At 41.9% G+C, this 27,915-nt stretch overlaps 1 protein-coding gene across 4 annotated transcripts in view; it reads right to left on the bottom strand.

The window, feature by feature from the left end:
- Positions 1–18,146: 18,146 nt before the first annotated feature.
- The window catches only part of LOC131089691 (core histone macro-H2A.1), a 42,595-nt gene continuing 32,826 nt past the window's right edge, over positions 18,147–27,915 (bottom strand). For all 4 annotated transcript variants that reach the window (XM_058034526.1, XM_058034527.1, XM_058034528.1 and 1 more), the window contains exons 7-9: positions 25,919–26,008; positions 22,663–22,837; positions 18,147–18,651 (exon numbers count right to left, since the gene is read on the bottom strand). In XM_058034526.1, the coding sequence (XP_057890509.1) occupies positions 18,486–18,651; positions 22,663–22,837; positions 25,919–26,008 (431 nt within the window). In that variant the 3' untranslated portion in view covers positions 18,147–18,485. The remainder of the gene's footprint in view (positions 18,652–22,662; positions 22,838–25,918; positions 26,009–27,915) is intronic.

Below are 27,915 nucleotides of genomic sequence, written 5' to 3'. Positions count from 1 at the left end.
GCCCTTCTATTGCATTTGCTGGGAAATGCCCCAATAAGGCAGGAATGATGAATCTGACTCCATGGTCTCAGAAGGTTAATTTATTATTTTAAGATAATATATTATATTAAAGAATACTATACTAAACTGTACTAAAGAATACAGAAAGGATACGTAGAGAATGCTAAAAAGATAATAATGAAAACTCGTGACTCACTCCAATCCTGACACAGCTTGGCCCTGATTGGTCAAAGAGTGAAAACAACTCACACCAGAATCCAATGAAACAATCATTATCTGTGGGTAAACAATCTCCAAACACTTTCCACATGTGAGCACAGCACAAGAGAAGCAAATGAGATAAGAATTGTTTTCCTTTTCTCTGAGGCTTCTCAACTTCCCAGGAGGAAAATCCTGGGTGAAGGGATTTTTCAGAGAATGTGAATGTGGCACCCTTCTATCCTGCAGTGTCCTCAGGCTGCTCTGGAACCTGCAGTGCCTTTGGCTGCTGCCATTGCAGTCATTTCAATGCATCTGGGAGCATCCTCAGGCTGGATTCAGCACCACCTTTGCTTGGAGCTGATGGCCACAGGCTGCACTAAATAACCCACAGAGAGACACAGGCTGGGAGTTCTGCCCTAGGGAAGGAAGATTCTTTGGCTCTCCTGTGCTCTGGATATCTGTTGTTTTTTGTCAGTAGGAAATACAAATCCCTGATTTTCCTTCTGCCAGGGTTTGGATGCTCTAGCAGGTAGATGGTGCTGAGGGTTCAGCCTGGCCCCAAGATGAAGCAGTGTTTGGAAATATCTGGGTACTTTGTGCAACTGCACCTCACCCTGTGACATTTCAAGGTGTAGAACAAGCACATTTTCTCTTTATTTCTAGACTTGGTCACCCTTATCCACGCATTTGCCTATGTGTCATGATTTGAAGAAATTTTTTTTAATAGCATTTATTTTACATAACCTTCATGTCACTGATGCTTTTGCTATGACAGAAATGGGTTTACTTTTGTCTCTCTCTCACTTTGTTCATCAATAACCATTTTACAAGGCCTGCTGTGATTTTTACCTTAGGACCGTGCATCCTTTGCAATACAAGCCTTGTCTGCTGCCCCTCAGATTTGAAAGTGAGGATCTGGTTCCCAAAGCCTGGATTTCACAGCTGTGCTCTGACTGGTTTCCTATCAGCACATACAAAAGCAGTGAGCACACAGCCACAGCTCAATACCCACTTCAAACCTTAGCTGGAACAACTGCTGTGGTTTGAAGTTGTTTTGTTAACTTTGGCTAATTGATAACATCTGCATCTCAGCACCCTTCCTTGCCTCTCAAGCTGCTTTCAGATAGATGGACAGATAATGAGAAACTGAGGCAGATCTCTGTTTCTGTACTAGTGATCTATTGTTACACTTTTGGAAAATTGGGTGAGAACTGGGGGGTGTCTTCAAATAAAGCCTCCTTTATCAATGCTCCTTTCACACAGAAACAAGCCCAGAGACACTAATAAACCCTCATGCTATTAATTTGGCATTTCTCTTGTGATCAGATAAAAGAACTTATGATTTCACACTTTTTCCCCCCCCATGTTTTCTAAGGGTGGAAATTTACACTTGGGCTTTAAAATATTGGAATTAACATTTATTTCTCATTAGTTTTCATTTTCTTCGTATTACAATAGAAGGATCAGGAACTGGTATATGTGATATTTTAGTAAATAAAATCCTTGTATTCAGGATCACTCTTGAAGTCTGGTAATACAGAGTGACACCATATAGGTCCCAAGGAGACATTATGGTTGTAATGGAAATATCATATATCTCATATCCCAGGTCTGATATATCAACTCAGCAATAAAAAGAAACAGGATATTTGCAACTATATTTTAAACAGGGATTTTGCTGTTACTATGAGAACATGGATTACTCAGAAATTTTGGTGAGAAAACTCCTTAATGGTTTCATCAATGTCTAACCCCATGAGATTTCAGTTCTCTCACTGCTATTTGCAATAGCTGTTAATGCAGGGAAAATCAGAAATAAATGAGCATGGTTCATTGGTGCCTGCATGTGCACCCCTGAGCTGGGTCTCAGTGCAGGTCAGATGGTCTCTCAGGCTGCAGGATTGCCAGGATCAGATTGGGGTTATGCCTGGAGACACGTGTGCCCTGGGATGTTGTATTTGCCCTGATGAAGGAATGATGAGTCTGACTCCATGTTCTCAAAAGGCTAATTTAATATTTTAAGATACTATAATATATTGAAGAATACTATCCTAACTAAAGAATACAGCAAGGATACTTATAGAATGCTAAAATTATAAGAACTTATTATTATAAAGATAATTATTATTATACTTATTATTATAAAGACAATAACAGAATGCTAAAAAGATAATAATGAAAACTTTCATTCTTTCCAGAGTCCCAACACAGCTTGGCCCTGATTGGCCAAAGAGTGAAAACAACTCACAGCAGAATCCAATGAAACAATCACCTGCGGGTAAACAATCCCCAAACACGTTCCACATGAGCAAAACAGAGGAGAAGCGAATAAGATAATTTTTGTTTTCATTTTTCTCTGAGGCTTCTCAACTTCCCAGGAGGAGAATCCTGGGCAAGGGGATTTTTCAGAGAATGTGAATGCCACATTGTGACCTGTCCCCACCTCGGCACCTTTCCCTTTTGGCTGCCTCGAAGGGTTGATGCTGCTCAGCCAGCCAGGAGAGCCTCAGGAACTTCCTGGTAAAAGGAATTTCTCAGGATTCAGGGAGACCTGTGTTACATAAGACTTTGAAAACAAGATTTGACACAGGATAGGGCTATCCCCTTTATGAAGACCCAAACAGAACCCGCATGCTGCCATGAGCACTGTTATTATTGCAATTCTTTTATTTTGTGCCCTTTCAGCACCACCAGCACCTCCGAAAAAGATAAAATCCCAAATACAGATATCATAACTTCACCTAATGCAAGCTCAACACATTTGGTCTTAATCTGAGTGCCTGGACTGGGATGAGTTCTGCAGGGCTGTAATAAAATAAATATTTTCCTGCACTGGGAACAGCTCAGGGGAAGGTTCAATGTCAGGTCAGCAAAGGGAGCTCTTTAACTATGTTTTGCTAGACATGGACCATATCCTTCTCTAGGAAACTGTCAGAGGTCCATAGGGGCTGGTGGATGGCAAGTGACTGAAAGAGGCACTCTTTCACACTAAAGAAGCACCTCTTGCTGATTTTAAATGTTGGATTTGGTTGGAATTTGAGCAAAGTTGGGCAGTGGGTACAGCCCCAGCTTGCAGCAATAAGAGTTTCCACCAGAAAAACAAAAGTTATTAGTGAGTGAATTACTTTGGTTGGAATTCCCTTTCCTTGCCTGCTCAAATTGGATTACGGGCAGGAACAAAAGGAACAAGCAGCCCTGCTGCAGCAGACCAGTCCCAGGTGAGCAAGGCTGAGCTACTTAACAACTGCCAGCATAGGGAGAGCTCCTTTAATTGTTTTTTCAAACAAACCTGACCCCCCTGTCCTGCCATTTTAATGCAGGAAGCAAGGGAAATGTGATCCACAGGTGCATTATAAAAGGGAAGGCAGAGGACCTGGGGAAGGAAGTTTGCCTTTTGCTGCAGTGTGAGACAGTGCCTGAGTGCTTTGTGTCCTTGCACATCTGGTGCAGAAATAACCTGAACATCAGAAGAATTTGTTAAGGTCAGTAGCTTTCTATTCCTTTGCAGACATGCTGTTTTTTGGTATACCACAGATGAGCAAAAAACCCCCTCATGCTGCCAGGTCATTCAAACCCATTCCTAAGAGTTTGTTCCTCACCAAAATTCCTGGTGTCAATACTGCTGCAAACTCAGGGTAGTTTCCTTTCAATTTCCTGGGAACTGATTATGAACTCAGGAAATAAAATGCACTTCTTTGGATGGGGATTCCTTAGATTAAATTGGTTTATTGAGTTACTTTCCTAGAGGTTGGTCTTTTTATAGTCTGAGAAATTATTAATTTCCAACTTAAGCATGCATTTAGTTATTGAATGTTCTCTCTTTTACACTAGGCAGGAACATTTTTTTCATTTCCAGGCTCATACCAGCCCATGCAAAGAACTCAAGGTTTTGAACAAATTCAAAAACAGGACTTTGAACAGAGCTGGAAATTAGTGCAGGAGTTTGGTTCAAGGTACCTCTGACTAATTAATTATCCACTGATGTGATTCAGTTTCCAGAGAGATCAGCCATACCCACCATAAACTAACCAAGCTCAAAACAAAGGTATTTAATGCACAGTTGCAGACCTGGCCAACAGGAAATTCATTGTGGGCTCATAGAAGTGGATGATGCTCCACACCTGGGCTTAGATATTTTGCTACTTATGTAAATTCAGCAAATACATTCCATGTGCTCTCATATCTCTTGGAAAAGCCTAATTCTCCTTGTTAAATGAAAAATGTATTTATTGAGACACTTCAATGGCCACTCTAGGAAAAGCAGGTGGTTCTCATGGTTGGACTTGAATCACAAATGAAGACTTTTGCAGTATTTTCAAGCAAAGATCGAGTATTTATGTTTTTGTTTGCTGGCTGTCAGTGAGAGGGTGATGTGTCCTGTCCTAGCAGAAGTTAAGTGAAAGTATTTTTTTTATGACCATTGCCATTTTCCCTTTAATTTTGGAGCAGCACTAATCCCTCTCCTTTCAGGGTGTGTCAGTACACTTACAGGCTATGATAAGTTGCCCAGCATTGAAGGTTTTACAACCTTATGTATATTTTTGAATTTTTTTTGGGACACATATAGATCATGTTAAAAACCAGAAGTCCATTGTTCAATCAATCAAGTTAATCCTGGTGCTCCTTGATAACTATAGCTATCACATTTCAGAGTGATTTTATTGGATATTACTGGGATTACTTGTAGTAGCCACTCAGTCTAGACAGGGGTTTCTATTACAGAGAACACAGACAAAAGGGTAAGAAATATTAATGCCCAACATCCATTAACCATGCACAAACTGCATATCAGAGAGTGGATCCTGTTCACTTGGCTGGGGGTCTCCCTCCCTCTTGTTTATTTCTCAGAAGAACACTGGCTTCTTAATTAAAAGGAAAATTTAAGTTGTCTTAATAAAGGAGTAAAAAAAATAAGGAGCTGCTCGAAAAAATTACCTCTTAGAGCTAATAAATATTAGAGACTTTTCAATCAACAGTCGCAATACTGAAAGGCCTGAGTGTTTTGCCCCAAAATCTCTGGGATGTCTTTCTCTTCCCACCTTCTTGTGTGATGGGAGCAGTCATGGTGATCTTGCTTAGAAACTGGGATCTCCCACAGTCCTGTTGTGGGAATTATGATGAAATGAACCTCCACACTCACCAGAGATGGCTAAAATCACACTGCCCTGGTTTCTGGAACAAAGCCTGTGGAATGACAGGCACTCCAGGAATGCTGTGCCTTGAATAAATGTGATGGGGCAGTGATGTTGTTCCCACTATCCCTTGGAAGACAGCTCTGCTCAATTAGGACTGTTGGCTGATTAAAATTAGACCTAGTTAACGAGGCACTGAGTGAGGTAATGAAGTTAAACTCCAAAGCATTTCAAAATCTCATTTTATACTACTGCACATGTTCACGGAATCATAGCACATGGGCAAACGTTGTACTTGCTGCCTAGACCACTTGTGTCACAGACTGTATTTTGGATAGGACATATTTCAGATTGTTGTCAAATTGCCCATCATAACATGAGCTCCACCAGGTCTTTCAGAGAATTTTGGGAGTCAGGGGAACAGTGGAAAACTCAAACACTGCTTGCATATGGCTTGCTGTCCTGCATTCATGCACCCAAAGACCTTGATGTCCTTTTGGTCTCCACATCCTTTTGGGATCAAAAGTCAATGAGCCTGTTGTTGGGAAGGGTGTGAGATCATGTAGAAGCAGAAGAGTCAAAAATTCTTTTTTGTTGGAGGGCAGGAATGAAAAACTAATTCTCTAGTTGTATAAGAAGCTTGCAATTATTTCAGGATTCCCTTAATTCCTGGGTCATGAGGTCGATTATGGACTATATAGAGACATAAATCAAGATCTCCCTTCAAGCCTGTAGCTTGGTGTAGACTTGGAGAAAATGCTGTGCATGCCAGTGCTCTCAGCCCCCTTTTCCCCCTGACAGCTGATGCTGTGTGTGTGTTTGATGCTGATGCTGATGGTGTGTTTGAACATGCTCTGGGGGCACCGGGGGCTGGGTCAGGGTTGCTCTCACTGTGTTTGCCATGCAGCTCCTGGGGCCCAGCCCTGCTCATCCCTAATCCTGACAGCACACCAGCCTGGGACAGGAGCCCTCCTCTGCTGCTGGCAGGGCCCAGCCGTGCCTTTGGTGGGTCCCCATGGCTGGGCTACGTCCCCATTGTATAAATGGAAATGCATCATGAAGATCCAGACTATCCCAGTATGAATGCCTGATTCTCTGGGTTATTTTAAGCAGCAGTTATGCCCTTGATGCACTTATGGCTATTACAATAAGTTACTTGTACTAAACCTGTGGAGCTGGGCAAAGAGTTGGGGTGCCTCAGGTTTTAGACTCAGCTGTGAACACTTTTTCCTCTGTATTTATTTTTCCTCTGTATTTATTTGTATTTATCAGCTACAGGTCTGCTCGCCCTAACAGATCTCATGCCTTAAACTTTCATTTCATGGCAATAAACCATGAATTGCCAGGACCTTTCTCAATGTAGTGTTAGAAAGGAGAGGGCAGCAAAAATTTCTGCCTTGTTTCCAGTAAAATTATCTTCCAAGAAGAATTATTGTTATATAACTTCAAGATCACAGTATACAAATACATATATATAATTTGAGGCTGTTTCTAATAAGCATTGTCTCTAGCCTGTGGTTCACTCTGGTTTAAATGTTCTCAACTTTTTGGTCAAATAACAGCCTAGAACAATATTTTTAGGAAAAGATAATGCTGGGCAATGGCTGGAAGTTTTGTGGCTTTTACCACCCTTCAGAGGGCTTGGGGTAATGTGTGTACTTTTCAAGAAAACAAAAAACCCCACCCCCAACCTGGAAAAGCTTTAACTAAAACACCATCCAAGACAACTTGCAACTTTCACTTTGATTGTGTTTGATTGTGTTGCTGATGTCAGGGTTCTTCTTTTCTGGATATAACTGGACTTTCTGAATCTCTGTTTGCTTGGTTTCTTTTCTTTTTTCATACTTTCTTCTGGTACTTTCCTGAACGCCACTCAGGTTCTTGCAAACTGAGCAATCAATGGTGCTACACCAATGTCATTAATTTTGGATCAAGCATTTTTCTTTAAACTTTGTCAGAGATGTGAATGTTTTGGAAGTTAGCGAAGGAGGCATTTATCCATGGAAAGGCTGGCTGGTGCTGCTTCAGCCATCTGGCTGGGAGACCCTGATTGTCTTCCTTTGACAGGTTTTGGATCACTGTTGAAGATGGAGATGTTTAAATAATAATTGATAACATTATTCATCTCAGCGATTCTCTTGGCTACGCTCTTGCTTTAACATTAGTTTTTAATAAACCTTGCCACTTTAAATTTCATTTTAAGCAGGAAAAAAAGTTTTTAAAGTTTCAGATTTGGAAGCTTTTACAGAGCTTAATAAAAATTCACTTGGGCGAAGCACAGTAGACAACTGCATTGGTACTGATGGTTTCCATTTATAAAACATCTCTTTTGTTTGCTGCATCTTCAAGCTGCTGAGATTCTTTGTCTTGCTTCCTCTAAGTCTTTCCCTTGGCATCTCACAGGCATCAGAGAGGGGGAAAGTGACTCCAACACTACCAATGCAGAGAGCTTGGTTTTCTTCTCTCTTGTGTGACTCAGACCTTTGTATTGGTGTGGGGACAATCTGGACAACAAGCAGGGATGCTGGGGAGGAGGAGATGCTCTCAGTGAATTGGGATGGTCAAACACCCCACCACGCTTCATAAACTCTTGTTTAGGCAGCAGGATGGACACGTTCAGCAGTTTTTCATGTAGGAGAAACAGACCCTGAACCCTCCGTGCTGCTCCCTGACCCTCCTGTCAGGTAATGGGCAAAGAGCTCCCAGGAAAGCTTGTGGGGACAGAGATTGTGTGTGTTGGGCTGTCAGTGAGGTTCTGTAGAGACAGGAATGACAGTGCTCTGGGAATCCAGCTCTGCTTTAGGATTTGACATTCAAAGGACAGAAAGGCAACAGCAAAACAACTCAGAGAGTAACACAGACTACTCCAGGAAAATGATTTAAGGGAAAAAAAAAATTCACATATAAATGTTCTGGATAAAACATCTGTCTGGGGAGTCTGGGATCTGACTCATCCTGCTGTCACATTCCTGGATGTCCCTCACATCTCTAGGAAGAAGGAAAGGAAATAAATAAAGTTAATCTCTTGCCTAGCTAGTAGCTGTATCTCTTTACCAGCTTAGCACTTCTGGGCTGCATATCCATGTAGGAACCCCAGTTGTACTTCTTTTTATGTGTATTGACTTAGTGAAGTGCAAACATGTTAAAAAGTTCACTTTCTCCTTTATACGAGTCTATAAAAAAGCTCTTAAAAACGGACTCATAGTGTTTCAATGAGACAAATGAGTGATCAGCTGAGACCCAGCAGTCCTTTCCAATGGATTAGGTGCTTGTGTGAGAAACTCTAGGATGCTAATCAGCCTGGAGAATTTTCATGCCTCCAGCACTATGTAATGACACAAAATATTGCAGTGCCTCCAAGTTATAATGGGACAGGCAAGGGGGATGCAGTCATAGGTATCATTCCTGATATTTGATTCCAGCTAGAAGGAGGCTTTCAGAAGTCTCTAGGCAGCAGAGATTTCTTATGCATTTATGGACACTGGGGTAAAACTAAACATATCCACACTAGCCTGGAATTTTTTCTAACAGCTATTTGGACACAGTAATGTGCAAAAATAATTATAAACACATGCACAAGTAGATCAGTGTGTGTTTTCTGTGCCTGCCTTTTGGAGGAATCACACATTAACATATTTTCTGCATTTTGCAAATGCACTGCAAAATTGCAGCTCAATAAATGGAACTTTATATGTTTGTCTAAACTGATGACACCAGTATAAAATAAAGATATTTTCCAGTTGGAATTTAGGAAGCTGTAAGACATGACAGAAGTGTTCATAATTAGACATTTCAGCACAAATTTGAATTCGCATGGAGTTGATCCAAAACCAGTTCTCCAGCAAAGCTTGTGTCTGTTTAAACACTTACTGAGGAAGGGATCGATCCCAGTGCCAGAGCAGTAAAACACAGATTTGCTGTGATAGCACAGAAGTGGGTCACAGTTTACCAGAAGGAATCACTTACTGTACAGGGCTGTTAGACTTTATTTCTGTACATTTGGAATTTTTGAGTTACGTCCTGTCACAGCTGCGGGCGTGCAAGTGCTGTGTTTATACTCTGTGTTAGCCACTGAGAAAATAAAGAAGAATAAAAGAGAGTATTTCTTCAGCATGAGGGTGCTGAGGCCCTGGCACAGGGTGCCCAGAGCAGCTGTGGCTGCCCCTGGATCCCTGGCAGTGTCCAAGGCCAGGCTGGACAGGGATTGGAGCAGCCTGGGACAGTGGAAGGGGTCCCTGCCATGGCAAGCTGTGGAATGGGATGTCTTTAGGGTCCTTTCCAACCCAAATCATTCTATGTTTTATTTCTTTCTAGGTGTGGTGGTGTTATTTTGGGAGATAAAGGGTAAAACTGAGGCATTTCCAAACAGCCCTCCTGATGGTTGGCTCTCTGCAGGCTTCACTGAGCATTAAAGGATGCACCTGAGTTGGTGCTGAAATGGTTAATTAATAGCACAGGGCTGGGAAATCAGCTTTCTGCCTGGCACAACTGCTGCAGGAATCCTGCCAGGAGCCAGTAGCTGAAAGCCTCACTAAAACCAACAGGACAACACTATTAAATGCCTGGAGTCTTAAATGATTTGTGGTTTGTCAGGGTGACACGCTTGTGGTCTTCATGGAAGTGCAACCTGAGAGACATCCCTGCTATGGACAGAAATGTGTGAGTAATGCAGCTTGTGAGTGTTCACGTTGTCATTACAAGAACAAAATTTTATCTGCATAATTACAAAATTATATTCTGGTAGGGATTCTTATTTAAGCCGGTTACATGCTCCAGTAAAGCAGAAAATCCCTTCCTGAGCACCGTTAATAATGGAGCATTAGGAATACACTGTTTTCTTTTCTTGCTTTATATGCATCTATTTATTTTTAAAACAACTGTTTTCTGGTGCTTTCTAGGATTTCTTTCCTGGGTGCTGGAGGGAGCATTTCCCTGGGGCTGGCTGCAAGAAGGAATGTCTGTGCAGCCATATCTGGTGATGTTCCTGTGCCTTACTGGGACCAGCCCCTTCCCTCCTCAGTCTGCAGCAGGGCCTGGCACAGGAATTTGGGTGGGCAGTGGAGTGGGCAAGGTTTGTCAGCTCTGAGGAAAGTGCATGGCCCAGGAGAGGTTGATAATATTCATGGATTTCTTTCTGTAAAGATTAAACTGAATTTTATTGTGCAAAAATTCATGATATTAAGTGGTGGGCTTGGCAGTGTTATGTTAATGCTTGGACTTGATAATCTTACTTTTTTTTTCAAACTTATAATATTCTGTGATCAGATATGATGCCAGAGGACTAAAATATCTTTTCTTTTCCACCCTAGCAATCTTACTAGCAGAATTCAGTGAAGTGAACACGTCCTGAGGGATGCCCCAAGCATTAACTCACACCTGGGCAGTTCCACCTTCAGGATGGAGGGCACAGGGAATCCTTCCTGGGGGCTGTGGGGGCTCTCCAGGATGTGCTGTTGTGCAGGGTCCTTGCAGCTGGTGGGGAGAGACTCCTCAGGAGGCCCCACCAGCCGTTCCTGATGCTCAGTGAGCCGGCCCTGCCCTCTCCACACCTGGGGAGTAAAGGTGCTTCATCATCCTGCACAGTCCTGGGATGGGTTTGGGAACTTTAAATAACGTTCTTTGCAATGAAAAGGGAAGGAAATGAGTGGGAACCCCTCAAAGAGAAGCGGGTGAGGAGGGAGGGAGGGAGGGAGGGGCAGACAGGGTAACTGCTGGCAATGAAGCCTTCCTGGGGCAGCCCCACTCTCTGGGCAGAACCTGCCTGGCTTGCTGGTCCACAACAGGACAAACGGCCAGTGATGATAAGAAAAGGCCACTATCAATCAGGTTTTGCCTGTTGAGTTGCTGGGAATTGGTGTCTGGAAGGGCTGAGGAGCCTCCTCTGTTCAGTGCTGCCTCAGCTGAGGGTGCTGGCTAGACAGGGAACATAAATGTCCTGCCATGGGAGGATGGCTCAGCAGGGTAACCCAGACCTGCTCCATGGATGCATCACCCAGGGAATGTGGAAATGACTGGGCTTGCTCATTGCATTGATGCTAAGGCACAGCAGTAAATTAAACAGTGGTAAAAGGAACCAGGGTTGACCCTTCTGGGTGCTTGCAGGGCTGGAAGTGTAACACAGTGTCAGTGGCTTTGTTATGGACATGTGCATGCTTGGATTGCAGGCCAGTGGCTGCACTGAGCAAACATTTGTGTGGGTGGGAGCAGGGAAAACATCTATTTTCTTGTGGCAGTACAAAGGATGACTAATTACACCAGGAACAGCTGCAGTGCACTTGAAACTGCAGAAGATCAGCTGATCCCTACCAAGCTTCCCCTGCCAACTGGCAACACCTGAGCCCTGCCAGGTAAAAACCAGGCTCTGTGCTTTGTCCAACTCATTAGAGCTCCACTTGGAGAGAAGTGAGCAAGGAACAAGCTTTGCTTCACTGCTTAATGTTGCTCAAAAAGAAAAAAAAAAAATACCTGGAATAAATATTTCAGTCCAAAGCAATATTTACTTGGGTGCTTAAAACTTTGTAAAATGCCCTGAAGGTCACGAGACATTCATCCTGCTGTGTATTTCTCTTTAAGAAGGTGCTTGTAAGTACTACTGGAGCACATGTGTGATGAGGGGTTGCCATGGCAAACAGGTTTTGGCACTATTTAAGAGAGAGTTTTATTGCACAGCAGAATAAATAAGCATGTTAAAGCCACATACAGTAACTTGTTGGCACATACATTAATGCTCCCAAGGGCTGCAATAACTTAAGCACCCTCCCTTTAAACATTTTTCAGTGTTTTTTCTTTTTTATTGACTACATGCATTTAGTATTAGGGCTAGGAATGTCCCATTTCCACCCTCTTTTGAAGTGAGTAATTGAGGCAAAAAAAGAGGACTGTCTAATAAACTATAAAGGGGCATTGTTCACAGACAAGAGGGGCAATTTTCCCATTCCTAGCATACATGAGGATAAGCCAGTGTGAGACCTGTCTGTGAGCTAAATCCTGACTTTCTCCCTCTAGACACAGGAGTAGATTGGCGTGTTTATATTGCTGATGGAGCCTGAATAATCAGGAATAGTTTCACTCTGTTTTCTGCAGTTTCTGTCTTGTTCTGTCGTGCCAACCCAATCTGCTCCCACATCACAGCAGCAAACTCATTACTTTGGCTTTACTCTTTTAGGAACCACCTGCTCTGCTCCCAGTTTGGCTCCCAGTTCACACCAGTGAGGAAGGCTCGTTCCTCCCAGTGCTGAGGAAGTGCTGCAGGGAGGCAAGAGGCAAATCCGTGCCCGTGAGAGCGCTCAGGTTTGTGGTGCTCTTAAAGGTGAGCATAAATTACATTTATAATGAAAGCTCTGGTTTAAGAAGAGTTATTAGTGTATTAGTCGGGGCTTTATTAGCTCGGAGGGCTGAGAGCCATGCGGGAGGTGTGACACTGGCTCCCTCTTCTGTGGGAACCAGAAACTCTTCTGGGTTGGACAACTTCGGAGCTGCCACCAGCAAATGAAGCCCCCAAACCTCCCCACCCCCGTCCCTCCCACCTCGGGACATTGCTATAAATCACATTATTGCAGATGTGATCAGGCAATGCCCAGCTGTGAGGAGGAGCACGGCTGCCTCCTCCCCTGGGGAGGGAAGGATGGCCAGGGAGCTGTGCCTTGTTGAAACTGGCAGCTTGGTGAGGGTGATGGACCCAATTCTCCTTAGTTTATTGGGGAAGAGGGACAGAAATTACATCTCACCCTAAAAGGAGAGTGCAGGCAGAGCTTACTCCCAATATAGTCAGAGGAAAAATCTGGATTACATATTCCCTAGAGTTTTAGGATGACAGCTGTAACATATTTTACTCTTTTTGCCTTCTGCCTCATCATCAATATTACTATAGACCCTTCAGTAAGGCTTGGACTGATCATCAGAGCTACTTGTTTCTCAAGGCCAGGCTGGATGGGGCTCTGAATAATCTGGCGTAGTGAAAGGTGTCCCTGCCCATGGCAGGGGGTTGGAGCCAGGTGATCTTGCAGGTCCCTTCCAACACAAACCATTCTGTGGTTGTCCTCTGTGATTCTGAACTTTCCTGTGCACTCAGCAATAGCTGAAGCATGCTTGAGCCTCGGGAAACAGGGGAGGAAAGAGAGAGTTCATTATTTTATGAAAGGTACATGTTTGTAATATTGCATACTGATGGGTGCATTATGAATTACAATTTGCTGAATAGGAGGATTCCTGCGGGAGGGACAGTGCACAACTGAAAAAAGGCAAAGGGAGGGGGGTGATTTTTGTGCCTGTAAAGGTGTCTCCTGGGCGTACCCAGAGTGGAAGATAAACCATTTCCTTCTAGCTGTTTGGATTTGTTTGCAATTAAAGTCTAGTGGAGCTGTCAGGGGCTGTTGACAAATATATTATAAGCAACTTAGGTTAAGCGAGTTACTTAAAATTAATCCATCCCCGCACAACACTCCTGTTTCACTTCACAAGAATGTGCCAGGAGGAAGGAGTACAATCCTGACCACATTGGGAGAACCTCCTCAAGGTGGAAATTTGCAAATAGGGCTACTGTAGTATGTAATGAGAAGCTGCAGGGCTTTCAATTATCCCACATAGTCTGTCTCTTTGCAACTTGACTGACAGCTAATTATGCTGGTGCCATTTTTTTGGCAGTGGAATTTAATCTCCCAGATGGAAAGCAAATCAATCTGCCCATTGCTGCAGCTGAGGCATACTTTGACTCAAGTTTAATTTATTCTCCTAAGCCTAAGAAGGTTAGTCATTTCAAGGTACAAAAATATCAAATTTCTTCCGTTAACCAGGCTGGTGAAAAAGTGGGGAAGAGTTGGGATTTTATGGGCTGTGCTGTGAAACGTCGTCGCTGCTTCCTTTGTATTAGGAAACAGCAGCATCATCTCCCCTTGATTCCTGCTTGTGGAATCTAACAAGGAAGAGGCATTTATGAGCAGGTTGCTAGTGATAATGGTTAAACATGAATTGTGGAGGCATTAAGTGGGATTCTATGGAGGAGCAAACTAAATCTCTGAAGAACTCGACACAAAAAGGGATCGGTGGCAATTTTCAAGCGCTTTAGCCAGTGTGCAATAGCCTGGCTCCCTTTGGGCTTCATGCCAGGGATATAAATACAATCCTCCTACTTACCTGCACTCTTCAGGCCTATCAATTATGCTGCTCCTTCTGAGTTGCAGTTACAACTTGAGGTATTACTGTCCTCTGTAAAACAGCCCAGAGCAGAGTGTGTGACTGGTTAGCACAGGCTGCAGACCTCATCTTTGAGTACCAGCACCTGCAGCTCCTGCCAGTGCTGTTTCTCAGGCTAGAAACCCCAATTTTAGCTAGGATCAAGGGGAAGGGAGCTCACAAAAACTTGGTGCTAATGAATGCTGGAAACCTGGAGCCTTATTCTTCCGTAAACTTCTGCCTCTCTGGTTGTTTCAGTCTGAGTATGGTTCTGATGCTTTGTCTGTGTGTAATTGTTTTCCCTTTTGGAGTTCTTTTTCTGAATTCTCTGGAGATGTTTAAGGCCAGGCTGGGCTCAGCAACCTGTTCTAATGCAGTGTCCCTGCCCAAGTCAGGGAGTTGGAAAGAGATGATCTTTAAGGTCCCTCTGACCCAAACCATCCTAGGACTGATTCTACTCTGGTTTTTAGCATTTATACAAACAGGAAGGTTCCTGATTCACCTTTTTACTGGAAAAAGCATTTCTAAAAGTGCCTTGCTCACACCTAATGACTCCAGTTCCAGTCTTCCTCACATTTTTACAGAACTACAGTCACTCCAGTGACTCTTCCTTAGCATACTTGGTGGCTGAAGGATTACCCAATCCTATCTAGCTATTAACACCTATCTTTTCGTATTTCCATATTATCCTTATGATTATGTTGATACTGCTCCCTATGGACCCTTGAATTGCATTTCCCAATTGTGATAAAATCTTGTACATGGAAGCAATTTTGGTAACAAATCTCTGGAGATGTCCTGATGTTGTCCTATTGGTGTGTTGTTTACCCTGCTGCCCACTGCTTCTCCAATATTATGGTTATGAGGGCTTGAGTTATTAATCTAAATATTTTTTTAATCCATCAACATTCATTAAACAATTAGAACAATTTGTTCTCAGCTATGCTGTAAGCTTAAATGCTGATGATAAAATGTAGTGTCAGACCTGTAATCTCTAAGTCAAGCGCATGGAAGCAATGCAGTCCCACCTATTTTTGGCCTGGTTGCCTGAAAACAGGGAGCAGTGGGATCTCCAGGATGCAACAGGGATCAGGACAGGCAAAATCTCTGCCAGGTGTCTGTACCTCCTGTCAGGGCATCCTTGCTCAGCCACCTGACTACTACTGACATGACTTGAAAATGCTATTGGCTACAAAAGGCTTTAAACTCTTTTACTTTTTTACCTTGAAAGTATTGAAAAGTTAGAGAATGTCTATTTTAACTGATGTGCTCAGGTGAAAAACAGAATGAACTAACCAGAAAGAGAAGAAGCTGTAAAGGCACCTCACTGACATTTTTCCATGTGTGGTCTTCCCAAAGTGTGACTTTTATTTTGGGGGTTTTTTTTTGGTTTTATTTGGCAAGTGAAGCTTGCATGTTTAGCTCCAACAAGCAAAATGCCACAGAGATTCCCAAAGTAACATCCTGGCCCCAGTGCACATGTTAGCAGGAATTTCTCCTCTTGTTTTCCTTGTTATGAATGTAACCTGATATGTTACTTTTTAGGTTCTTGAATAGGTGCCATAATCTGCTCGGGCTGCCTGAGGTCAAGACTGTTCTGGGATCTCTGGCTCTCCTGACAGAGCCTGCTGGATTTTGGGACATTGGAGCAGCACTCCTTGGGCTGTGGGAGAGGTGGGTGAACACAGATGGCTCTGGGCTCTTGGAGGAGGAAGAAGAGGATGCTCTGATGTTTGTATGGAGAGAGAATATGGCAATGCCCCACATGAGACCAGCTTCAACACTGCAAATGATTCTGGTTTTGCTTTTTCCTTAAAAAGGCACCAAAATCCCAGCAAATAAGATGGCACATCACAGGTGAGCCCAATGAAATCAGCCAAGCTTCTTATGGAGCCCACACCTAAATAAGAAGCTGAGATGTGAGGCCAGAAGAAGCAAGTTCATTTGATTTGAATTACAATTCAGTTGGCTTTAGGATTTTCTAATTGAAAGTCAAAAATTGTCCCTCCCAGCCTGGTGCAGTGTGAGGGAGATCTGTTAAATGTTAAAATGGAGATTGTACTTTCAACCACCTAGAAAGTAAATTGGATAAACACTTTAGTTGACTTTAAAACCTTCATAATTTAAAATAGTGAGATTCATTGCAGTATAGTAAATTCTACACTGCTACCAGCTCAGGATTTTTGTTGTCTGAATGGTCAGTGTGATGTGGGCTCTCCTGTGTTAAAAATCCCATCCTGTACTGAAAAAATCAAGGCCCATTTCACTCCAAGGTAGCTGCTCATGAGAGTTTTTTGGTATTTTTCAATTCTTTTACTGACATCTAGTGAATCTTGGGGAAAGTGCAAGTTCAGTTGAACTCCAAGGATCGATCCAACTGCAGTAGCAGATGCTTCACAATTAAATGCCCAAAGTATTGCACTTTATTTCATTTACTGTCCCTTAAGCTGCTGTCTAAGAAATGCACCAAGTCCATTTCGGCCATAAAAAATTTTAAAGTTTGAGATCATATTCTGGTCAAACACTTTATGCATCTGAAGCACAAAAAAAATGTACTCTTTGCTCCTTTTAACTTTGGGTATATATTTAAAATAACTTTTATTTTATATTTTAAATTTTGCCTTCTGTTATTGCTGCCATTGCTTCTCTACACTTGAAGACTCCAAGTATTTTAACTTCTACAAAAAACACCCCAAACTTTTGCAGGAGTTCAAGCTACACATTTTCAATATTTGGTGTTCCTGAACTTATTGAAAAGTCAGATTTGGTCTGCTTGTTGCTCTGGGCCAATCCAGACTGGATGTGAAATACTCTTTCATCAGCAAATGAAGTTTTCAACAGAGATGGAAAACGTATGCCTCCTACCTAGAAATCAGCTAAAAACTTCAAAGGAAGAGCTGCCTCCCTCAGAGCAGCATCCACATGCAATAGCTTTTAACAGTGTAACTTCTTTTTCTCAAAGTACAAACCCAAGTGGCTTCCATAAAGTCTATGTTGGTATGGATTTCAGCTGTGCAAAGGACAGGGCCACCACTACAAACAGGGCTCATAAATATTTGGAAAAAAAATACAAAGTAGCTTCAAACAGGCCAGTATTAGATGACTGGAAAGAGTTCAAAAAATCTTAGGCCTTGCTTGATCTAAAAGGCTTCAACCTCCCAAACTGAAGAGGCAATTAGGGCAGATTCTGAACAGGATCTGAAGTAACTGGGAAGGGTGAACACTCTGGAGAAATCCCTGCTGTGAGTGGCACTGAGCCCACTCATGTGCAGCCAGCACAGGGACGATGCCCAGCATATCCAAACAAGCTTCCAGGTCACTGATTCTGGTCTGCTCTCATCCCTCTCAGAGCTAACTTTTCACAACTTAAAATATAGAGGCTTAAAGGAAAAATCAATCCAAGTACACCAAGAGCAACAGTTCAAACATTTTACTAAATCAATTCACACAGTTTCAAAATTGTAAATATAATTAAGGACAACAGGGTTTCTGTATTTTTTTCTTCCAGAATCATTAAGACAATAAACAAACACAAATTAGGTTTATAGCATCTGTTCTTTTAAAAAATGAAAGGAACGCCACTTGATGTATTGATAAAGCACCACAACACAGTTACAAAATAGGGTTGGCCTGTTTCTTTCACAAGTAAAAGACTACATACTCCTAACAGCTTCCTGCTTCAATCCATACTTCATTAAAATAAAACTATAAAATCTTCTAGATTACACTAACTTCAGACAATGCCTGGTATAACAGTGCATTAACAGCAGTAATGCCAACTATCAGTGCCAACATAAAACAGTTTAGAGAGGAAAAACAAAACAAACAAAAAAATCCAAAACAAAACAACAAAACCCCCACCTTTATTTTTCCTAGATGAGCAAAATTTAAAATAAGGGATGCTCTGCCTCACAATGATTTAAGGATTTGGGGATGCTGATGGGTGGAAGAGGGGGCTGGTACTGTAGCTTTTTTCTAGGCTTAGTTGGCATCTAGCTTGGCCATTTCCTGCACGTATATCCCTATACTCTCGCTGTCGAAGAGCACGAAGTACACCGTCTTGATTGAAGAGGACATTGTAGACACAAAATAGCTGGAGATGGCTTTCAGGATCAGCTGAGCAGCTGTTTGCTTTGGGAAGCCATTTCTAGAAGGAGAAAGAAAAAAAAAGAAAGACAATCAAGACTTGCTGAACCGACTTTTGATGGTTTAACCTCCCAGGGAAGGCTCCAGCTTTTCTCCCAACACCTCACAGCAAATAAAGCTGCAAAGCCAGGGTTTACAGTGTGAATTAGAAGCTGTTGATTTAGGCAAGACTTAAAATGCTCAAACAGAAGAAAAGCATTCCTAAAATATGAATACAGAGTCTACAGACACTGTTGGGTTGAACCTCATGATACCTGATGGGTCAATTATTCTCATTTAACAGGTAAGTAAACCAAGAGCCTGCTGTGTTCTGGAAAGCAGTGTATGTGTTGGAGCTGGAAAATCAAACCTGTCCTGAAAGCAAGGCAACTGTTAAAAGTAAAAAGGGACAGAGAACTTGATGTAGAGTATGAAACATAAAAAAACCCCAAAGTACAATATGGTCTTACCACTACTAACAGCAACTAAGCACAGGATTTTACAGGACCTAACCTGACAACCTTTCTTAAAACTTCTTCACATTTTTATCTAGGAACCTTGCCCAAAAGATTAATCTATTCTTAAAACAAGTCAAGCACAAGTAGAATGATGTGAACAAAGCTACGACCTGAACTTTTTGATCTGAATTTTATAGATCATGGCAAACTCCTGGAATTACACCTGGTAACTGCTTGGAACCTGACCTGAACTTTGTTGCTGTGTTACTCCTGAAGTACTGCTACTCACCCAGACCAGGGTCTACCTGCCAAATTCTGAGCCCTCCCCCAGCCTCAGTGATGTGCACTCCACAGTCAGTCTGAAGGTGATGGGACATGACCACTCTCTTAGGGGTAGCACCCAAAAAGAACCTGGAAGAGCCTGTTGAACATCACCTGGTTCCTTGGCGTGCACTTACAGATACCTGGTAGTTAATATTCCCCATTATAAAGTGTGTACTATTAATACTACAAATAATTTACAGATTACACAGATGGATGAGTTTCTCAGCACTTCCTGAGGAGTTCAAGGAAGCTGGGCTAAATGCACCTCTGGCACTAACAGGTGAACATTTCTCAGCACTTGCTCACTGAAGCACCACACTGGTAGTAAAATGCTGTTATAATCTCCCTCTTATTTTCTGCTGCAACACACCAAATGTGAAGGGCAACTGCCTGTGTCATGGCCCACTTGCTGCACATTGCCTTATCAAAAAACATTCTCAGAGAGCAATTCCATGTCATTCCTGCTTGTAATGTGATATTATACGTGCTATCTTGAAGATAATGTTTGTGGTATTTCAAAAATTATGGCATGAAATAACTTACACTGTTTTTTCTTTTTCTTTTTTGAAAATGCCTGATTTTTTTCTTCTATTGAAGAAGAAAAAAAAAAAAAAGGAAAAATAATTGTGAGCAAAGCTTGTACTATTCCAAAGCCAAATGAGCTGGTCAGGGATAATCAGCTGTGTGAGAAGTTAATCAAATGAGAGCAGTTTTGACACAGGAGCTGCATAGGAGTGAGCAGCTTCCACACCTGGGCACTTGCAAGTTATTTTTGAGTGCCGCATCCTGGCATACAGTGCAGAGATCTTCCAGGAACTTTGCTTCTGAACTGTCATGCAAGACAGCATCAAACCAGGGACACACACTGTTTCTGAGCTGTTCTCAGGGGCCTCTGAAGTGACACAACTTCCAAGTGTTCTGGCAGGGTGGTCACACCAGGGCACATGAAAGAAGAGTGGCCAGGTGAAAGGAAGGCCACTTGGCCAGCTGCTAACGATCCACTGCTCAGGACACCTCTCCCAAAAGAAACAAGAGAGAGCAGAAAAATCAGCAGGAAGGTGCTGGCCTGATGGCCATATGTGGGCTGCAAGAAACAGAAGCCTGATGCATTGATCTATGGGTCTGAGTTAAGTTCTTGTGAAAAGGCAGTTTGGGACTTCAGCCAAACCAGTGTCAATTCAGATCAAAGTCAGAGCATCAGAATGAAATCCCTTCTCAGAGGATGAGTTCATGTTCAATCCCTAACTCTCCTTTCCCTTTTCTCCTGCTGGCCCTACCAGACTGAACTCCAGGCTACCTCTGAACAGAACCCAAGCTGTGCTTTCCATAAGTTGGCTGTAGCTGAGCATCTGGCCCAATGAATGCTACAAGTATGCTATTTTATTTCCCCTCGTGATTTATTTGAACTGCCCTCATGTAATCCCATTCCTCAACTATAAAAGAGAATGAAACTGTTTATGTGGGTTTATTGGGTGATGTCTGCTTGACAGATGCCTGTACTAGAACAGCTGCATACATGTGGTGTCTTTGGCATTTGTTATCTTTAAAGCTTTACTTTTTTCTTTTTTTAATGCTTTTGACTTCATAAAAACAAGTAGAGAGTATTGTCAGAATATATTATGTTCTCTCCAAAATTAACTTACGCTTGAGTATCTCTAATTAAGGGGAAAAAAAAGGAAAAATACATAACCTCATATATTACTCAAGGCCTTTTGACTTCTCTCCATCTTTTAAAAGCACCACTTTAACTGGCTCAAGTAAGAATATGTATATACCAAGGGGAGGACTTGCCCCAGATCCTGCTTGTCAGTAACCAAATTTCAGAACAGAATATGAATCCTGAGGATTGTTCAAGGCTTCATCATCTTCCAGTACCAATCACCTACTTCACAACAAGGGCTGGGAATGGTTCTTTGCTGGGAGCTATCCAGAAAAGACAGGGCTGTGTGGAAGATACTTTACATGGTCCCATTTTCACATAACCAATTCCACAGACACTGCACTCTCCACATTATTCCGTGGAGGAATAGAGTTTCTCCCAGACAGTGATTCAGAGCTTCTCTTTGTACTGACCAGCCTATGACCCTGACAGTTAATCCAATAAGTTACTATGAATCCCCTGCTGTATTTCTCTACTGTTCTGCAAAGTTTGCTCAAGTTATCTCCTAAAAATTACACCTATGCAAATTAACCTTAGCTGGAGATTTTTATGATGCAAGTTGCTTAAATTTAGCATATTCATGAAACTTTTATTTCTTGTCATTCACCCAAAACCTCAAACACTGTTTTCTGCCTTAGCCCATAGAATATGCAAGAATTAATTTATTGTTGCAACACAGCACAATGGGAAGAATATTCTTGTTGTACACCAGCCAACTTCTTTTGTGGCAAACTCAAGACGGTCAGTTGTTCAGGGTTAATACACACAACTGTGTAATTCAGCCTAGATTTGGCCCTTGGTCTTCCTACTGAGCCATCAGTGAGGGCCAGGTGTTCCCAACCTCCCTCTGCACCCCAAACCCAGGAGCCTCAGACTAAAGGTGCAGTCAGTCTGCACTAAGACTCTTAAGAACATGATCCAACTTTCAAAGGCACTGAGCACACTGTACAGAGCCAGAGGACCTGAACTTTAGACTGAGGCTTTCAAAGAAAGACCTTGGCAAGGGGTTTTAAGGTCTTTTTTTTTTTTTTTTAATGAAATAGTCCCATGATGTAAACTCTATGGAATTCAGCTTATGGATTTTGGATGAAAGCTTGAAGTGACTCTGCAAATCCTGAGAATCAAGGCACTTTAGGTTTGCTGCTTAAACAAACACTAAGCCATGTTCTCTGGCCATTGTAAGACAGGTAAGTTTCATGATGCACTAAAATCAGGCAGAAGAGACCTCTTTTCTTCACGTTCTTTTCCACATCTCCAATTTATATGAATGAATTGATGGTCTGAAAGAATTCTTTTAACATTCTCTTGAAAGTTTATTATGCTCTTTATCCCATTTGCATGCTTTAAGATTAGCAGGGATAACTATGAGATCTGCCAACACTAAACTAGCACTCAGGAAAACACTGCAGGCTCCAAGCACTGCCTGAACACACCTAGAAGAAACTCTTCTTTTAGAGAACTGATTCAAACAAGGAAGAAAAGAGCCAGCATTGTAGTAGCAAGGTGTTTTGTACATGGGAAGGGACTGGAACACCAGATGGCACCCAGAGAATGTGACCTATTTGGCATCAGGTTTGCCTGACAACCTTACCTGCCACTGCCAATGGAAGGAAATGCAATTGATTTCAGCTTCTTTTCATCAGCCAGAGCCAGGCAGTTCTTCACTGTCTTCTCCAGCAGCTCCTCACATTTGTCTGAGCCCCAGCCTGGGCTATTACAGTGGATCACAAATTTTGCAGGCAGTCCATGGCCAGCACTGACAACAGCTAGGAAGAATTGAAAATGAAACATAATTACCTTCCTTTCTTTAGGATTAAAGGAGTGTACATGTGATTAAAATCACAAACAATCAACATTCATTCCCTTAGCCCCTGAGAATGTTTTAGATTATAAATCACAAATCACACAGCCTTAAAAATATAACATGATTACAGAGACTTTGTGTTTTCCATTTCCAGCTGCATTTTGCTGTGATAATTTATAAATCATAGCTAGGATTGAGCTTATTTGAGAGAGAGCAAGAATTCGTGGCTGACATCAAAGGAAGCACATTCATACTTAGGATTGGGTAAGGAGAAGGGCAGTATCTGTTGGAACCCAAACCCAGACAAGGGATGATCTTGCTTTGGCTGGGTTTACTGCAGAGATACACTAAATACCAGATTGCTGGACAGGCACAAGGACTTACACTCTGGTGACCTTCAGCTACTCCTGCTAAATGTACAGAGTGTTCAGCAGGCTTCTGATCATACCCCAGCCCAAACTGGAGCAGTTCAGACCTACTAGTGCTCTGCAAACCCCAAAGGAAGGAGGGAAAAGAGGTGAATTAAGATTCTGGCTTTATTTCCAGCTTTGTCTCTGAACAACTATAATGAAGACATTTTGTGTGATTTCAAGACTTTGGGCCTGGCCTTATTTTAGCTTTTCTCTGTATGGGTCATACAAGATCACTTGAACAATGCTGGGCTTAGTTTCCCTCTTTCATCACATTCTTGACAGAGGGGTGTAGAGGATGCATTTACAGATTTGCAGTGTTTGATTCACATTGTTTGTGGAACAACAGACCAGCCTAGTATATACAAAGAAATGAAAAAGAATTTTACTATACTAATCATATCTTATCACCACAATATTACCATGGACATGTGGGGACTAAGAAGATGCAGCAGACCCTGCCTACAAACTGCTGACAGGCAGGGATTCTCCAGATGAGAGGCCTACTTCTCTGCAGGAGAACACATTCTGGGTTCACCACTTCCCATCACAGAGCAACAACAGACTGTGCTCTGCCTGCCAGGAGCCAGGGGAGGAGGATCTCTGTCATTTCTGAACTCACTGGGCTGTGGTTGCAAATAAAAAGTTGTAACTGTGGTTTGTTAAAAAAAAAAAAAAAAAAAAGGTTGGGGGGAAAAAGCCACCCTAATCACAAGCTGAGGGAAGAAATACATCTATCTGAAATCTCACAAGAACATACAGTGAGCCTTTACAGAGAGTCAGCCCCTAAAATACCTGACAAAAGCATTGGTATAAAATGGTAACTTATGTCTTCACAAAACCATAATAAAAATACCAGCAAGTTTTTTAAAAAATTAAAAAACCAGGTTTACAGAGATTCTTATAGAAATCCTCTATTCTATTCTGGAATGTTTATGAGGCATTTTGCTATTTAAGTATAGCAGAGGTAACTCTTGGCACATGATTATCACATATGGATACTATCTCGTGGCTGCTGCAGGAAAGAGAAAAATAGACTTTGTCATATGGATCCTGAGCAGGGGTTAACCAGAACATTTTGAAGGACAATGGAAGCACAAGCATTTATGTTCTTATGGCTTTGCAGAGTCCCAACATGTTGAATAGCCTCAGTGTTAGGCAATGTTAATTTGTCATAATGTGCAACTAAAATGTTGGCAGATTCAGAATACATCATAAATCCAAGAAAAATCTATTAAAAGCAGCTGACATATCTCTAGTCAGATGTGAAATGTGGATATCATCCTCACCCTGAGAGAATAAAGTACTGTATTGATACACATGACCAACTTTAATATTTCTCAGGGAGTGTTTTCCAGGGTAGTCATTAATTAACACATTAGAATTCTGATGAGGACAACTGTTCATTATCAAGAGCAGCTGTCCTTTACTTCAAATGCAAATGCACTGAAATGGGAAGTAAGAACGATAAAGCCAACTATGGACTTATTCTGTGCTAATCACATTCCAGGTAAGCATTCTGGTTATGGGTAGATTAAAGGGATGCCCATAGAATTGAGAAATCTGAACCCTGGGTACATTTAGGATTGAAAAATTGATGTATTAGTTCTGTTCCAGAGTCCTCCAACAAGTCCCTAACAGCCAGTTTATCCCAGTGCAGTGCAGACCTGCCCTGGAGTAAGATTGGAGCAATGCCCAGATCTGAGGGATGCACTAATAGCTGAGAAAAAGAAACTTTTCTTTTTAACTTGCCACCTATTTGGAGCAGTTTGGTCTGGGCTGGTAAGCAATCTTGTACTGAAGTTAGTAAAAAGAAAAAAGTGTGTAATTGATTCTGCATATTTTCGCAGAACAAAAATTCCAAGAAAAACTTATTAAAAATTTTAAAAAGCAAGGGAGAAACCCCCAAAGTATTAAGCTCCAGAAGTAAACAGTTGTAATTTTTCCTGTCAGAGCTGAATTCTTACATCTCCCCTTCGGCTGTAGTTAGGATTCGTTTACAAAACTGTGCACACTGTATTTATTTTTATAGCATAAACACAGATGGCAGAATCAGCCTTCTATATGAACAACATGGATCAGCAATTTCACAGATGGTGTAAAATTATATATTGCCATTATCAAACTTTATTACTCACATAGTAGATTTTTCTCTGAGATTACATAAATTTTGATAACTAGGCATCAAAAAGTCATAAGCTTTTATAGTGATGATTTTGGCACTGATTAAACTAAGTACCCAAGCAGATGCTGAACTTTAGGCACATGCTTAAGTTCAGTGAAAGTCAGCAGCATTTCAGCAAAGCAGATGTTTAACAGAGTTGGACTCAAAAATAAGCATCTCATTAATTGCTTTTCTGAACTGTGCCCTTAATGATCAACACTGAGTGTGCATGCACGTACCTGTGAACAGCCTGGCTCTACTGTAACACTACAGCACTGCCCATTTCCCAGGTGCTTAGGTAAAGGTTACTTAAGATGCAGTGTGTGCAGTTTAACTGTGGAGAATACAAACACACAGCCCTTGGGAGCTGCCTGCAGACAGCAGAGCCCCAGCAGGGCTGCAGGGGGAGCTGGGCTGGCTGAGCCAAGCCCCAGTGGCACAGGGTGGGGGTCCCGAAGCGCAGCCTCACCTCCGGCTATGTCCAACGGCCCGTTCTTTTTGCGGAGCTCAATGACGGCTTCCACAAACTCCTTGCCACCTTTCTTTTCCAAAGTGCTCCCTGAACAGAGAATTGTTAGTTTACTCCTCTGATCTCAGCAGACATGTGACTCATCATTTGCTTTTGTTACATCATTCTAGAGTTTTCTGCCCAAACACTTTTTGGGGACTGCAAAGTAAGATCTAAACCTTTTGGGACTTGAGAATTAGCTAGTCATTAAAAACAACAACAACAACAACAGAAAGAACAAAAAGACAACCCTAACAACCCAAAAACCTCACACTGGTATCCCTTGCTAACATTCTCAGACTTGAATTTACTGTCATGAAACGTCTGACATGACATCCCTACCTCCTTCCTTCTCATGATCATCTCTTAGTGTGAAATGTTCCAGAAGAATGTGCTAGCTCAACAGTGGTTGAAGGTTTGTAATTCCTTCCCCTAGGATTCATTTCCCCTCTTCTCTTACAAATTGTTTTAAAGAGCCATTTGCCACAATAAGAATTTGAAACTCACCTGATCTTGGTCCCTGACCCCAACAGGTGGCCCCAGGAATGAAACAGTCTCGTGAGTGCAGCGGGCTGCTTTACTTGGTAACTGCCCAGCTTGTTGAGCCACCTTTAACCAAGAGGAAGAGCCTCAGAAATAAGGAGAATCTCTAAGGAACACATTCCTCCAATGAACTTCTCTAACTACAACTAAGGAGCTGGACAAAGTTATTCTGGGAGGAGAAGAGCTGTGCAGTGTGTCAGGGCAACCAAAAGGTATGCTGTTTACAAAGGCAGTCCATCACTAAATGGTTTAGATCTTATTTTGCAGCTCTAGTTTTAAATATTAATGAAAGAAAAAACAGCCCAAGAAAGCATTTTCCTAACTACATAAGCATCCCACATAATTTTGCACTGTGCATATTAATTATAAAGGTAGATAAATAAAAAGCAGTGATATCATAAAGGCTCTGATTTGAGAAATTGCTTTGAAAAGTGATTTCCAAAATTCAGAACTAGGATCTCTAAAGATCTAGACATTTATTTGGCGACACCCCTTACTTCCACTGATGAAGAAAGAAAAAAAATGCAATTTCTGATGGAAGTGCACATACTATATGCTCCAGGAAGCAGAGTCCCTCCTCCAAGATTCCAGTTACTAGATCAGGTTATATAGCTCTAGGAACCAAGAAGACTGCAAGATGCTTTTGTTTGGTTTTGCTAAATTTCTTCCAAACTGAAAAGCTGAAAACAATGCATTTGTTTTCCATTCAAAAACTGACTCTGTGACCCTGAGTCTATTTTGTTTGTGGGAGTTTATTGCTTTTGGGGTACAAAAGCTGAGGACAATTAAAAAAGCAGTGCCTTTTCTTTGGCTTTTTCATAAGCAGTTCTCAACAGGGTTTGCCAAAAACTGGATTGCAAGGTCAGACTGTGTAGGTCAGAGTGTAATTTGCTGTTTGTGCTCATTTAAGCTTTTAAATATAAATACTTCAGCCAAACTCCTAAGGTCTTTCTGAACTTAAAGTTGCCTTTGCCAGTGCAACTGAGTGGGAGGATCACTTTACAAATCTCAGAAAAGACAGTAATGGCTTTATTGGTAGCAGCAAGGTGTCTTAAGTGCTGGGAAAGGAGATCCAGAGCAGCACTCAGGTGCTTGGAAGCACTCTGCCCTTCAAAGGCAGTGAGTAAAGCACAACACTCTGTGCCCTTTGCTGAGCCCATCCAGCAGATGTGGCTGACTCCAGGGTCTTATAAAACCACTCTGACTGAGAGGGATGGGGAGGGAATGAAACAGCCTTCCATTCCAGTTATATTTTTGTTGTATATATTTCCATATCATTCCTATTTATATTTATATATATGCCAGTTATATTCCCCATGAGTCCATGGACTCTGATCAGTCCTAAAACCCATGACATTCATAATTCTTAATTTCTCTTGTTTCAAGGGGAAACATAATTAAGCCTTGTGCAGAAC

This window comes from Melospiza georgiana, chromosome 15 (assembly GCF_028018845.1).
Source record: "Melospiza georgiana isolate bMelGeo1 chromosome 15, bMelGeo1.pri, whole genome shotgun sequence".
NCBI classification, from domain to species: domain Eukaryota; kingdom Metazoa; phylum Chordata; class Aves; order Passeriformes; family Passerellidae; genus Melospiza; species Melospiza georgiana.
The sequence above is the reverse complement of the archived record's forward strand: the minus strand, read 5'-3'. Positions and strand labels throughout refer to the sequence as shown.